This window comes from Atractosteus spatula, chromosome 1, assembly GCF_055471065.1.
Source record: "Atractosteus spatula isolate fAtrSpa1 chromosome 1, fAtrSpa1.hap1, whole genome shotgun sequence".
NCBI classification, from domain to species: Eukaryota; Metazoa; Chordata; class Actinopteri; order Semionotiformes; family Lepisosteidae; genus Atractosteus; species Atractosteus spatula.
In genome coordinates this window covers 21,048,382-21,064,309 of record NC_142706.1, presented here as the reverse complement: position 1 = coordinate 21,064,309, position 15,928 = coordinate 21,048,382, and the positions used below count along the sequence as shown (strand labels likewise).

At 37.8% G+C, this 15,928-nt stretch overlaps 1 protein-coding gene across 2 annotated transcripts in view; it reads right to left on the bottom strand.

The window, feature by feature from the left end:
• Positions 1-14,463, bottom strand: part of bnc2 (basonuclin zinc finger protein 2) — a 168,098-nt gene extending 153,635 nt beyond the window's left edge. The window contains exons 1-2 of one of the 2 annotated variants that reach the window (XM_088910226.1): positions 14,269-14,448; positions 10,646-10,708 (exon numbers count right to left, since the gene is read on the bottom strand). In XM_088910226.1, the coding sequence (XP_088766352.1) occupies positions 10,646-10,708; positions 14,269-14,364 (159 nt within the window). In that variant the 5' untranslated portion in view covers positions 14,365-14,448. Of the gene's footprint in view, positions 1-10,645; positions 10,709-14,268 lie in introns of both variants that reach the window. The other variant, XM_088910217.1, reaches the window with a different exon arrangement.
• Between the last annotated feature and the right edge of the window lie 1,465 nt (positions 14,464-15,928).

Here is a 15,928-nt window from a genome sequence, read left to right as displayed (position 1 = left end):
CTTCATCACGTTCATGTTTGTTTATTTGACTGATTCCTTCCCTGTAGAGTAAAGATTTCACATCTAATTAAAATTATCTTTTAAAAATGTTCAGAATCGTTCATGAAAATCACAAACTTTAAAAGTAACCTGACCAGATTTGTGAAGCTTTCATGTTCCTTTCTTAAGCAAAGACCTTTTTCATTAGCACAGCAGAAACATGCATTGCACTGAAATGCTATAATCCTGACTGTATAGAAAGTATAAACACATTTAATAGTAGTGTGGAAACAAATACTGGAAGCCCATCATTTAAGTTACATACTGTACAGTATGACTGTGTTTACCCTGAGAAGCTTAACATGAATATAATGAATATAATATTTTATCTACACTGTATTTACTGTATCCATCAGTTAGAATCTATATGGCAGCATCCTCAAAACAAAGCTGAAGTTAATGGTTTTCTTTTCAGGCTACAACCTGCACCTAATTACAACCAAGTCTCCCTATTGAAAAGCCAGTATACCCTTCCCCTGCTATAAAGGACTTTGTCCCCCAGACTATCAGACGACTCTAATTGTGCCATTGTAATATATGTACATGCATTCTAATCTTCTGAACGAGAGCTGCAGTTGAACATGTACAATAATTGACTCCCAGCACTGCATCCTTAATGAAAAAAGAGCTCTGCCAGTCAGCAAGTAAAACCTGTTAGAAGCAGCCGGACGCAAACAACAAAGAGACATCAGTTCCTCACAGAAAGTGCTTCCAAAGCCAGCTGTTCACCTTGGCATTGTCTATGGCTTAGCTGACCCCCAACACCACAGCTCTCCCAGATTTCCCAATTAAAGTAACCCAGGACAGGAGGCTGCTTTGCACTGGGTCCACTCGCAACATGTGAAAATTAGTTTACATTTAAAAAAACATACAGTATAATAGAAAATGTGCTTTTCTAGAGATATGTTATGTGTTAGTCCCATATGAATACTAATCCACTTTTAATAATCACCAGCATTTTTAAAGCACTATGAAGCCAGCTCTCAATTAAAGGCACTATATAAATTCATACTGTACTGTACATGTTCAATACCAATCTCCTTAGAAACAGGAACAATTTCCTGAAAAGACTGATCAGATGCATTGCGAAACGTAATCTGTCCATCAGCACTTTTATCTGTCTTCAGTCTAGATCAATTTACTATTGCAAAAGCCAAGGTGCTTATTAATCACAATTATTTGTATAAGCTCAACTGCTATCAAGGAGCACTGAAGACATTTCTCTGGAAATCTTATTCTAAACTGGGAAATGATTCCCAGTTTAGAATAAGGGACAAACCAAAGGCTAATATCAGGTATAATTGAGGCAGAAAATTACTCTGCATTTTGTTGTTGAATGTAAGAGCTTACTGTATATAAACAAGACATTTTTCATCCAAGCATAAATATGCACACTTAAGGTGTAAATACTTATACGTTCAGAATTTCAAAAATGCCAAAACAAAATAAAGAAACAAACAAAAAAATATATAAAACAAAAATAAAAAGGCATCATCATAATAGCCAGCAGTTTTGGGGGGGGACTGTGATCTCAAAAGCCGACGTGCCAATAAACGCGAATACAGATTTGCAAAAGTAAAGAAGGATTTGCATTTTTTGCTAGTTTGATGTCCTCTGTGTGTGAAAAAGAAACAAAACTGTGTAATTACATTTGCTGCATGAGGAAAAATATTTGCTTGTGGTTGAATAAAATGCAAATCATGATTAAACCAAGGTGGTCTAGTTAAGATATGGTATAAGCAAATATCCAGCAAGCACAATATACATTATGTTTAACCTGGAAAACTAAACTAAGACAGAAATAATTAATACTACATTTTCTTCCAATAAAAATGAATACAATCACAACTACTGCGAACCACACAGAATGATAAAGCTGTCCACCCACGTGGTTTAAATGTTTCATAATGCACATTCAGGACTACTGAAAGAGTGAGAAATTTTGAAACTAAACCCCAGAACCACAAAAACAGCTACAGATCTTTGATTTGACAAACAAAATTCACTGATACACTAATACAACTAACTTTTGTCCAAAAATATAATTCTTCTTAGGGCCAATAAAAAATATAATGGTTCTGAATGGAAAAAAAAACTGCAGGTCACAGGTGGACAATATCCAGTAAAACATTACTTAAACCTGCACCAAAGCTTAACTTAATACCAGGAGTGTTGAAGTTTGTATTAAGGTGCTTGGTTACAGAAAAATGACGTAAATGTTTCTTGATGGTTGTTGGCATCGTGGCTAAATGAGTGCCAGATGCTATTGTTCATCAGCCTTAGGAACAGGAAGAAAAATCCAAAGTCACTCAAATTTGAAGATGTTTAGAACAGAAAAAAAAGCTAAAGAAAACCAAAAGGAATGTCACAGCTGCGTTGACACAGCAGCCCTCAGCCGGCAGATACTGCAGTATGACATGCCTGCAAACGTTCCTCTGCAGCCTCTCGACTCAAACAAACTGCTCAGTTGTAATGTAAACTGTTAATCTCTGGCTTTTCTCCCTGCTCTCTCCTCCATCTCGTTATCAGTGCACAGAAACTGCGAAGCAGGGAGTGGTGGTGTCTGCTGGCACACAGTTTCTCCTGCACCCTCACCTTGACTTAAAGCACACATCCACAGCAGAGAACTAAGCTCCCCTAATCTCTTAACTGTGTGCGTTTTTAGTCAGTGATGAGGGATTCTCTCCCGTCTTCCTCTTTTAAAGCTGAGCTTTGGCAGCATTTTTGCTTTGATAGCAATCGTACTGATACATACCCCACCCTTAGTTCCACTGCAGAGGACTCAATAGACAGGCACCCTTGACTGCACTGACTGCAGGGGTGGACAGTTTCAGTCAGGCTGTATGTCTCAGCACTGTGAAGACACCAACTGAGAAAAAGGCATGACTGCACGCTGCACTCTCTTAATCAAATAATCTCTGAGCACCAAATTAAAGAACGCTGAGACATGAGTTTCTTTATATTTCTGCAGTGTTTTAGAAAGGGTAACAGGTTAAAGAAAAGTGCTCACCTTTTCATCTTAATCAGTAATCAGTAAGTCCTGGATCTTTTGCAGTGAAATATTTAAATATTTGGAATGTTATAACACAGAAAATGAAAATGTATTTAAAAAAACAGGGAAAAACAACACAATTATACAACAAGCCTCAGTACCACTTAAACAATTCCAACTACAGTCGCCATTAAAAATATCTGCTACCATTACTGCTAAATAAATGTATAGTAAAGTTATATACTAATATATAACTACTACAAGAAATAAAGATAAAGACTACCACTGCTGCTACTAGTACAGCAGTAGCACTGCAGGTACTGGTAATAAATTTGAAAAAAATATTTACAGGAATTACATTGATAGTTGTTCTTTTTCCAGAAGCTAAGGTTGTTGTTTTTTTTCAATTTCCCTGAATTCTCAACTACCACTACATGCTGTACTATCATAAGCTGCAAGGGTCACCCCAAAGTTTAGAACTGGTAACCTGCCCCACAATTTAAAAAGAACAAAAGCAAACAACAAGAAATACTGCCACTACCCCGGGTCAGCAATGTTCCGGCATTTAATAAACTAACCCCTGCAAAAGGGAGAGGGCAAATAAAAAGAAATCAGGGTACATATGGGGACGGGGCGGGGGTGAGCTGATTTATGGAGTGTCGCATTGGCACTGGGGCTTTCTGTCGTTTGCCCTGGGCAGCAGAAGGCTGTGCAAAGATACCAGCAGCAGTGGCAGCAGCTGCAGCATTCCAGCGATGTCAAACGTTCAGGGCACTAACAAGGGGCGGAATGGCGGTAATGTCCCTTCATTACCGCCTGACAAGGGGTGGTGACATCCTGAGTCACAGACTATTGAAACAGCAGTTTCCCCTTTCATGAAGACTTCCCTTCGGCTTAAGAAAAAAAGTGCGGAAAGAAAAACAAGTAAAAGCCATCGCGGTGGTGTGCAAATGAGAAACGCTCCTTCTTTCAGATTTCTATCATTTATTTTTTTTTCAGTGTAGCAAAAAGGTTTTTCAATCCTGTTACTTGGCCTTAGCCTAGGAATTTGTTAGGAAAACAATTTGCCTAGAGCTTCTAATCTTTTCAATAAAGTTAAACAGAATGCTGTCATATGCAGACAACACATAAAATTGTTTTTATCACCCTCAAATTAAGCATTTTTAGAGTTTTAGAGCAAGCATATTGCATAGGAGCACATTTATAGTTATCTTAAAAGCTAGCAAAACCATTAAATGACACTAACAGCCTGCCAACACTTGTTTAGGGCAAATGGGCTTGATTAACTGAACAAACGTAAACTGCAACAGCACACAAATTAGCAACTGAATGTGGTTAAGAAAATATCGAAAATGATAAACTGACAGATTAATGGTATTTTTTTTAGTCTTTTATTTTGGAAACTGCTGTTCTTAACTGACAAATTGTGAAGAAAGATATTCAAATTAGGCAGCTGTGACCATCCAAAAACAGGTTATACAACCGAGTACTGATATCAATTTAAGGATGTATATCATATTGATAGATAGCACACATAAACGTATTTAAGAAACCCTGCTTAGAAAAAAAACATAGTACTCCAAACTCTAGATCTTCAGATTTATCCATCCTTTACTGCAATTGTGAACAAATGGCTTTATTCAGTGACTCAAAAAGCAAACAAACCAAATATTTTCCATCTCTGCACCACTTTCTTTCAAATTACAGCAATATGCCAATAACATTCAACGCCTATTAAAAAAGAAAAAAAATGTCTGTAAGGACAACCAACGATCCTGTTCTATGTGAGATTAGATTGCAGAACATTACAAGAGGTAAGTTACAGCTGTTATTAAATCAATACACTCAAAACTTTGCGGCTTTGCAAGACTGTAAATTAGCCAGTGATAGGCTTTACCACCAGTGAAACACTGTTAAGGCTACTACACATAAATAGCTGAAGCAAGTTGTTGAGGTTAGAGCTGTCTAGATAGAGGCAGGGCGCAGGATGGCTTTGAGAAACCGCAGCTACCCTTCAACACTTTGCCGTTGATGAGAAGAGGTAGACTACAGTATATGGTCTCAGATTTTCATCATATCTAAACTCACCATGCACAGGAACAAAGTAGTGTCTTCTTTGTCATCTATTAGAACTAGAGTTTCTTTCCTTAAAACAACTGGTGCAGATATGTATTTTTATATCCCCAAAAATGGATAGGAAAACCAATGAGTAGATAAGACAAAACTGAAATAATTAAACCTGAATCTGGCATTGCACCTCTCAGTTGTGACTGACATTTCATCTTATTGACCCTTCTCTTTCGGATCAACAGAACACAGGTAGCCAGACAGGCAGATGAAGACAGAAATTAAACTGTATGTGGCTTTCTACTTCATATTTAGTTTTCTCTGACCGTGTCGGTCACTTATTATACTGACTCCTGAATCTTGAGAGAGAATGAATAAAATCTAAATGAGATCAATACACTTTGGCTTAGACACTATCTGAGCTGCATGTTTTTCCGTCATCAACATCCCGCACACATAGAAAAAAAAATCTTCCATGCACCTTGCACTTACAAGCAAGACCAGGCTAGCATAAACCTTCTCAAACCGCAGAGCTTGTTTTTACAAAATAACAGTCTGCGCATCATGCAAAATGACAAAATATTACAAAGCAGAAGAATGAGAATGTTAACTTTTTTATTTTTTTAATCTTTAACTGCAATCTTATAATAAAGGACTCTAATGAATGATTGCAATATGATCTTTGACACTGATCTGTCCTTGTTTTCTGGCAAGGAAGAATTTGCACCCACTCATACAGCTGGGTACCTTAGCGGAGCAACTTAGCTGAAATACCTCTTTCAAGGCTATAAGAACGGTATCTCACCTGGGATTTAAACCACAGCCTTTCCTTAACAAGGCTATAACCTTAGCCACTGCTCTCACGGCAAAATATTACATTTATCATACAGTAAAGAATTCAAATTCGATGTACAATATAAATACACAAAATTAAAATGCAGGAAAAAAGATGATAATTGATATAAATTTAATTGTCAATAAACCTAATGAAGAACGGCAAATTTCTACTGTACTTTTACTATTGTCTAAAGATGAATGCATTGAATGGTGGTGCGAGTTCCTTTTTAAAACAAGGCAGTACCTGTGTGGTTCTAAATAAACACAAAACAATTTTGGAACAAAATAAAAGCTGGGATGATTTTTTCTAGATTACTTTTAATATCTACCTTAATTTGACATTTTGAAATCGCAAACTAGAAGAGTCGGCTCCACATTCTGTTTAATGACGATAAAGAAAAGACAACTGCTGGCATAAGATCAGCATAAAATTGCAACAAAATAAGATTTTTTCTACTGTAACATTTAAAAAAAAGATATATTAAAAGATCTATGTACAATGAACGGCATAAACTAAAACATAAAATGCTGCATTTAATGGCAAAAAAAATCTCGATTTAAATTAAAATGCTTCAAAGCACCCAATTTGCATTCCAGACAAACCCCCCCCTGTTTTAAGGTGGCCTGGGTGGCTTCTGAATGAATAGTGCCTTATTTAGCCAAGTACAAGTCCTTTCTGCAAGGTGTATGTACAAAAAAAAAGCACAAGATGCCCAGAGAGGTCTCCAACTTTTCAGAACCTCTTGCTGACAGAGCAAGGATATAAATCAGGTCATGCATTGCCACCAGAAAACATTTTTTTAAGTCTACAGGGAACTGTAAGCTTGTGAGCTGTTTTTTTTTTTTTTTAAGGGTTATGCTCTCTTCAGCCGAAATAACAAAAGTCCCTCTATGCAAAGCTTAGTGACAACAGCTAGCTTTACTGTAGCAAGCTGTGAAGTAAACACTGTGGATGGCTGATGCGATTGACCTTGTTAACTGCAGCTGCTCAAAGAAGATATTTATATAAATATCATTACTCCAAACGTATTAGAATTGGGTGCAACACGGGCAGTGGAATTAGGTAAATAAGCATCACTGAACGAGGCGAGATTACGCTGATTAGCACAGCCTATTAATTAGCAAGAGCAATAATTAGCACCCCATAAGTCTTTCCAAGAAGACTGTGAACTTTCAGCTTGTTCTGTGCCTAAGTTCACAACAAAGAGAGTGATGGTATAATTGGAAAAAACAGAATGGGATGGAGATGAAGGTGTGTGTGGTAACGACGCTATCAAAATGGCTGTTGATGTTTATCAGAAAATAACATTAGTACAATATCTATTGTTGTTCCCCTGCTGGAGCCCCCCCACCATTTCTAATAAAATGAGCAAAAAACTAAATTAAAAGAAGTAGCTCAACTTACTTACTTTGTGAGTTGTAAGTAGCAAAAGTGAAAAATTATGACTCCACTACAAGTTGCTATCAGTGCACAGCCAGTTCCCCCAGACATCCCACCCCCATGCTATTCCTGTGTGTGTCACAGCGACCTGGTGATGGGCTAATTTCTGCTTTCACAGAGCCCCTTCATGCTTCTGCCCTGGGCCACTATCAAAGTCCCTCTTCCTCTGGCTGCTGCCCCGTTAGCAGATGTCTTACTCAGCATCTAATTAGTCACTGAGGCTTTGCCCTGGCTCAAACAGCCCCCTTCCTTCAAACACACGCACACCAGGATCACCGTGGCACAGAGCGGGCGTCTCCTCCAGATATTCTCTTTTACATGGTATCTACTCGACTGCCCTCTTTGTGCTTCCGACGCAGACCGGTTAAGAGACTCTTCACTTCACACCACAGTGCAGATGCAGTGCAGAGCACTGTGTAAATAAAAATGCTACACAAACGTGCTTCTGCATGCACTGTGCAAGGACTGGCATTCTTCTCCATCACATCCACCTTCTACAATGTCAGTCCTGTTTGAAAAAGGCATGTTACAAATGCCAGCACATCTCTAAATACACTCCTAAATATGAGCTAATAACAGTTTTATTATCACATTTGTATATGGTAATACTATAAAAGCAATTTAAAAAGACCTATTGTGACTTTTCTCTTTCACGATTTGTCTTTTACGATTTTGATATATATATATTCTAAAAAAGCTCTATAAAAATCTTTGCCCTTTCAAATTCATAGATGTAGAAATCTCTACACTATATTAAAAAAATGTAAAAAAAAAGTATTTTAGAGGACTGAGTTTTGGATAACAGTCTTTGCAAAGAAGGGAGCAGCTCACTGAATTATTGACCAAAGGAAGACCAACCTACAGAGTTTGTATCTTTTTCAATAAATAATGATCAATAATGAATATTTGTTTTATATATACTGTATGCACCTTAAGTATATAAAAAAGGCACACACACAAAATATTCAGTACATTAAGAGCACGCTAAAAAATCGTGCCCGTCTTCGAAGGGACGCACTGCAGGAAGATGCTCCTTATTAATGAGAGTCATGATCAACCAGAACATTTATTATTTTATATTTTACATATTATTTATTTAGCCATATTACGTCGGTGGCTTGTATGTTGATACAAAAGACACATTTTTTTTAATACGCCAAGGAGATAAATATTAAAATCAAAATTAAGGGAGCAGCACTGCACTCATGGGATTCAAATAAATTTCAAAATCCCAGTTTATCATGGTCCACCATACTGTATTTATATGTATCGTTACAATCCCTTTACTCCTTGCACAAAAAAATAAGAACCTTTATGTGGCCTGACTGCTTACTGTGTTAAATTTAAAAGAAGGTTTTTTTATGTTAAGGATAAGAAGCAATTTGCTGGGAACTTTTTGCTGGGATTTTGTTGCAAAACTGATAAATAAATTAGGCCAAGAGTGAATTCAAAGTCCAGTTACTGGCACAAACTGCAACATTGTGGAATGCTGGTGGTTACAAAAGATTTGTTTCCTGCAATCTTCCCCTTTCAAAGCTATACATTTATACTGCATGTAATAACCAGCTCATTGTACAAATGATTAAAAAATCATAAAGTCATAAACTGCTTGATGTTCAAGCACATGGCAGCAAAATTACGAAAAAGATTTACTGTACAACTGTTACCTAATGACCTTTTAGTTCGATTCTACATTCTGGCATAAAAGTTTTTTTTAAATGTATTGTACTCTGATTTGTTAATGAAAAGTTTGAGAACACTGTGGCTGTAAGATGCAATACATTTCTAAGTTACAGAGGAGGAGTACTCTTAGAATCATCAGCAGGTGCGCCCTACAACTGCAGACCCAGTACACTGATTTCTTGAGATTAAAAATCAAACAGGCTTTCTTAGAAACACACCACTAGAGATTGATAATGGGGTTGAATCAAAGAACCAAAAGCACATTTATAGTAATACATATCCAGCTAACGGTCTGTCATATTCTAACAAAACCTCCTGTACTGCAAGAATTTGCTTCTGTTCAGATGAGGTACTATACATGGCTTAACATAATTCATTGACCCGCGTTACCTTAGAAATGATTTCCTTTAAAAGCTTTCTTTTTTCAATTCTCTACTGTTTCTGCGTTTTCCATGTAAAATACTTCGAAGTGTTTATGTCATTCCGTTTGTAACAAAGATTGATATTTTGTGACATACGTAGAAAACTGTTGTTTTACAGTTACGATGATTTTTAAGGGAGCACTCTCCATGAGAAATTTTCTTCGCTGTTATTTTGAGAACACCCATCAAAATGTCAATCCTTATTAAAGGAATTCAATACCAACTATTTTCTTAAGGGCAGAATTATTTCGAGTGTCCAGTTATCCAAATTATTCTACTCACTTTAAAAAAGAAAAAAAGCGGAAAAAATGTAGAGTCCGTTCTTCATTATTAGAATTATATCGCATTCCACTTATTAAGAAACACTGATATAGATTGGAAAACGTCTCCATTGGTTATAAAGAAAACAAGTGGATTTACCCGCAACACATCGTAGCACTTAAAAAAATTGCAGCGACACAAAATGGATTACTGTTAATGTGGAAGCACATTTAAATTATTTTTTGTATTTTCTAAAATTATTGTTTATGAATAATAAGAATTTAGCGCATGACAAAAGAAACTACGAACGAATAACACGCTTTTAGCTGATATTAGGACTGTTGTTTAATGTATGATTGTTTATTACACGACTAGGCTTGCATACTTTACTTTCTTTACAAATAAAACCAAGTAATAAAAAAGGTCAATAAAAATCCCCTTTTTACTACTGTATGTACAACACGGAGGTAATTGGGATGAGCTTCACGAGTCGCATAATCTCCGCTCCAATATAATAAATAAATCAAAATCGAAGACACTGTAGAAAAATATTTGGTTTCTTTAGAAATGATAGAATAATATGTTAAAGGCAGATTTTGATAAAAATGCAAACATCGAATGATACACAAATATCAAATGACATACTGCTACAGTACGTCTTGCAATGTCGTTTCTTATAATTGCGTAAAACACTATAGTTCCTGTTGTCTTCTGCCAGATGATATTGCTCTACACGCGTATTACAATTTTATGTGCAATTACCACCTCGTTTTTAATGACTTTAGAAGTATTAGGGGGTTCTTATGTAAAAATACCTCGTGCTTGCTGAGAGCTTGGAAGATTTAAAACAGACCACATCAGTCTTTACCCCAACTTTAAAAAGCGCGAGTTTGGCAACTGTACCTCGTCCAGGTCTCTGGCCATTGTCGACCTGTCACACTTCAAAGGAAGCAGAGCGACAGCACCCTTTCAAAAGAAAAAAAAAACATAGGCAAAGCTGAAGAGTCTGACAGAGTACTGACACTTAAAGGGTTATCCGCTGCTTTTTGTCTTCCGTGTCAATACAATGACCCTCTCGGAAAGTGCTGGGCACATTTTCATAAACCAAGCAAACCGTTGCCCCACAGTCACTCCCCGTTCTGAAGCGCAATTAAATAAAAAATCATACTGTAGCTTGGCGCTTTCAGGCAAAATAACAGATGTCGCATCTTTGGACAGCGTCCCCATGAAAAACTGAGTACTTTGCGTGCTATTTCTGAACTGCTGAAAGTTTCATTTTAAGAAATTGAATTGGTGTTTTAAATACGTGGTTACAATACATTTATGAAACAGTCTGATTATTATTATTTAAACGAGCTTTTTGAGGTGTGTGTTTTTTGTCTTAAATTGTCTTCTCTCTCCAATAATCAACATTTCAAGTGCCACTTATAATCATTATAATCACCAGCATCGAAATACTGATTGGTTCTTAATAAATATTTAATTGGTTAAGTAGAAAGTAACTAAAAGTGAATCATAAACGTAGCCTGTTGCGCTAAATTCCAGAAACAATACTAAAAATTCATCGAATAGGTGAAGTCAGCGTTATCATTTTGCCTTTTCTTCTGGTCTAAATAAAAGTTTAATGAACAAATCCATATATTGGTCGTTATTTATTTTATAACTTGCCTTGCTACAGTAAAAATGATCTTTTAACATCTAGTAAGCCATTGTCATTAAACGTAACAGATAAGAGGAACTGTCACTAATTTTGTGTTAAGACAAAGACATAAATTGTGACGACAATGCTGTAGCTAATTAGAACAAAAACACTAATGGATTTTTAAAGGATCATTTATATTAAGTCAATACATTTAAAAAAGGATTGATGAAGATGCAGTAGGCCTGTATACAATGTTTATAATTTAATATTGCACAAACTGAAACTAACAAAAAATTGAAATCAGTGCGGTCGGTTTTATGAGCAGGTAGCCATAGCACCATTATATTTTAAATGATTTTAAACTGAAATTGTGCTTCGGTGTAGTATAGAAAATCCCCAAGAAAAATATATTATTGTTTTAAATTGAAATGTGTTAATTTCCTTGCTTCTCCAACAACGCATAATAGTCAGGTAGTAACAGAGAAGGTTATAAATCTGTAACGTGTCACGTCGTTTTGAATTGATTATTGTAAAACAAAGAAGCAACAAAACAGGTACAAATAATAAAGCTAAAAATAACAGATACAGCATCTTCATTTTAATACGATTCACTACAATCTCACAACGACAAGAAGATTCCGAAGGCGCATTGCACTGCATGCATCAGATTTTAAGATAAGATGCGCTAAAAACTTTTCTGCAGTTTGCTCAGCACCTGGAGTATTTGCTTCAGACAAGTATGTTAAGGACTAATGGAGTTACGGAGTTCTAAATATAGTTGCAGGCAATTTAATGCCAAAAAGCAATCTAACACCATCTATGTGGTTCAATAACCATTTATCAGTTGATCTCGTTATTGTCTTCTGATAATGTTAACCCTTTCCCCATCAGCGCAAAGACCTACATCGGTAAAATGATATATATATATACAAACGCTGCAAAATGTTATTTTAGCAACCGCTTTCAGTTATTTCATTCTATAATGGATGAAATATTTACAAAAAAACACACATCGAGAAACAGGAAATTTACAGTAGGAGACAGTGCTTAGAAATTCAATTGGCAGATAAAGGTTACATGGTAGTAGTGGCATGTCTTTTTTTTGTCTTTTTTTTAAAAGGAACGTAAAACACATACAAACTTAATGGAATCCTTTCAGGTACAGCATATGGAATTTGTATACATATATTTAAACACAAGACCACATTCACGTCTTTCAATGCCCAAGATACTTGCGTAGTAGTGCAAACATAAGTCATTATCGGTTAGCCTCCAATAAAGCAGTTTGTCAAGTGCTTCTTTCGAGACGTTATGTCAAACCTACTAAACAAGTAAGATAGCTTTTAATAAAAGATGCAGAGGAAGGATAAATAAGAGAGTCCCTTGGCTGATTATACTGTAACACCGTCGTACAACATCAGAGATGCAATCAAGGGTCCCTGTACAGATGCCAGCATCCACCTGATTTTATACAGTACCTTCTAATAAAGGAGCCAAACAACATGATTGCCTTATGACAGCGCTTAGCAAAATACCGCATTATATAACAAGAACTTTAAATTCCCGATAGTGGATGTCTTTTTGTTCATTGTGTATTTCTCGAAAACACTTTAATTGTGTTGCTCTTTTTTCACAAAATCGCGGAACGTAGGAAAAGAATACATTTGAGCTCATTCCTCTTAATGCCTCTGAAGACCAAGCTGTGTTCGGATGTTTGATTAATATCTTTAAAAAGTCGAAATCGTGAACATTAAAAAGTGCATTTTTCTTTGAATATGATTTTAACGTTAACATCAATACATCCATTTAAATTCCCGAAAAAATAAAGGTATCTTCTAAATCGTTCACCCTACACCCCCCACCTCTTTTTACAAGGGAGGCACCGCTGTTCAAATCTTCGTTTTTAAAAATCCCTCCCCTGGTTTGAGCGAAGTCCAAGTTTTCAACTCAGGGAAAAAGAGAGAGAGAAAAAAAAGTTTCTTTTCAAACTCGGCCGAGCCAAGTAATTGTGCAAGGGGAGCCGCAGCGGGCTGGGCACGTACTGTATCACCGAGTGCTTGGTACAGAGACACCGACTCCTGTGATTAATTATCAGTTATTACTGGCCCTGCTACGCCGTTCCTGCTTGCTCCCTGTCTCTGTCTTCCCGGCAGTGTAAGAGCACGCATACCAGGATGCTGAAGTCCCCACTCCCCCAACTTCCCTTGCCTCATAAGCGAGTCTAGAGAAAAAACCGATAATACACACGCATAACACACATAAACAACTAAGCACAGAAATGAATAGAGCGACTGTCCTGACAACTGTTAAAACCCTTCAAGTACCGGTTATCACTTTTACAGACGATTCCTTCACGGCCGCCCTCCTCTCTGCAGCCTCTACCACATGAAGTCAATTAGCCGAACCCAGAGGGGGCCCCTTTCAAACCCGGGGATATCAGTCCAGAGTCGTACAGAGCTTTTGCTCACCAGTTTAAAAGAAGAAATAGTTTTTCAATTGTTTGCAAAAACCCGTGATGACGGTGTTGCTCTCCCAAGCAACGTCTACAACAAACGCCCTAATTAATTTTAAAATACTTTTGTCAGATCAGATCATTGCATGCTTAACCTCAGACAAATTTTGGGGAAGGAGATGCTTTGCTTAAGGAGCAGAGGAGGTAATATAGACCGACATTGGAAGAATTATTGTCCTGACAAAAAAAGTGAAGCAACACACACAATAAAACAAAAGTTGGAAGACGGAAAAGAGCATGCCGGTATAAGAACAATAACAACATCATGAAGAAGCACCACCACCAGTAAGACTCAATCATGACAATTCTGAATAATGATAATGGCGAGCAAGAACAACACTTCACAAGCACACCAAGGTCCAGTCCACTTACCTGTTGGGACATTCTGAAAAGGAGGTTGCTGTCACTGTTCTGCCATGTCCCCATGTAGCCAGGCTCAGCACTAGCAGATCTGGTGCCGAACTGCATGGAGTTACCACTGCCCGTGTCTCTTAACGTGGAGTCTCTTGCCCTCTCTCGCTCTCTGTCTCTCGGCGTGTCTCTGTCTCTCACATCCACTTCTGCCTCTTCTGACTGAAAAGTGAAGGTGGATTTGGGTTGGATTTTTTTTTTTGGAGAGAGAGAGAGAGAGCCTCTTGGCTGCAAAGTAGCAAGGAGTGTGCCGTATTAGTTCAGGAGCAGGCAGCTCTGTATATTTCCTTAGGGGTATATAGTGGAAGAGGGTAGGATGAGTGGAGCACTGAAGGTAAAAATGGGAGGGGGGGGTGGGTATGAGAAGGAGGGGGGAGAGAAGGAAAAGGTGGAGGATTGAAAGATGAGGAGGAGGAGAAGGAGGAGATGAAGAAGGAGGGATATGTCATTTTTCGTCCGCCCCCCACCCCCCACCATCACCACAACAACTTTTCTCTGAAGCAGCTACCCCCTACATGGTCCCTACCCCTCCAATCCAGCAACCCCCCCACCCCACACCAAAACACACCTCTCCAAACATCAACCCTCTCCTACCAGCCACAGATCCTGGCTTGCACAGCTCTCAGAAACTGACAGACAGAGCCCAGTCAGGTGTGCATGTGTGTCACCAAAGTGCTCCGGTAAAGAGAAACAGCCTGCCTACTTGCCTTGAACTGCCTGCCTGTCTGCCTGCTATCCTGCCTCACACTCTGGTCTCTCCTTGCACATTCCACGCTGGCTGGCTTGTCTCAGGATAGTATCGACTGAGAGTCAACTGTACCGCTCCTCTCCTAAGCACAGAATGACATCGCGCGCTAACCCCCCTCCACTGATACAATCCTGCTTCTCAAGAGCCGCTGAGCAGGATGAGCTAAGACGGGGAGGGAAGGCTGTCCCTGCCTTATTAAGAGCACACACAGCTCCACCGCTGTCAAGTGCATCTCACAGCTGTACTCCAGCCCCCCTCTAGGAATCCGAGCACCTTCTGCTCAGCAGATAAAGAAAAGATAATAATTTAAAAAAAATACATTATTTTGCCTGGTGCAAAACAAAAAGATCACTTAAGCCTTCAACCTCTGTTTGTTTGCTAACACATCTATTTTGTATTTAATGCCATGTCAAAATACCAGTGAAATGTAATACATGCCTTTACCTTTTGTTTCCATTTAAATTCACAATTAGCCCAGCTGAAATCCAAAGTAATGCACATTATTCTTAAGTAGAAAATAAAGAAAAGACATCATTCTAACCCGCAGTACCATTACAAAGTCTTACACGTGTCTTTGTCTTTTTTTTTCTCTTCAGGACTAAGCAGCTATCATCTAATGATGCTAGTGAAACAGCCCTTTTGCAATCATTGAACAGTCACTTAGCAGGACACTGTGCTTCGTCGGCTGAAGGAAACCCCCATGTGAATGGTTTCAGATTTTAATTAAGAGAGAAAAAATGAGGGACAGTCTTATTTTCAGTGAGATCGGTCCCCTCAGCAGCTATTCCCACTAAGAAACAACAATGAAAAAAAAATCCATCAAAAGGTTTTAGAATATGAGATAGAAAATTCTCTTTTCTTATGATATCAAAT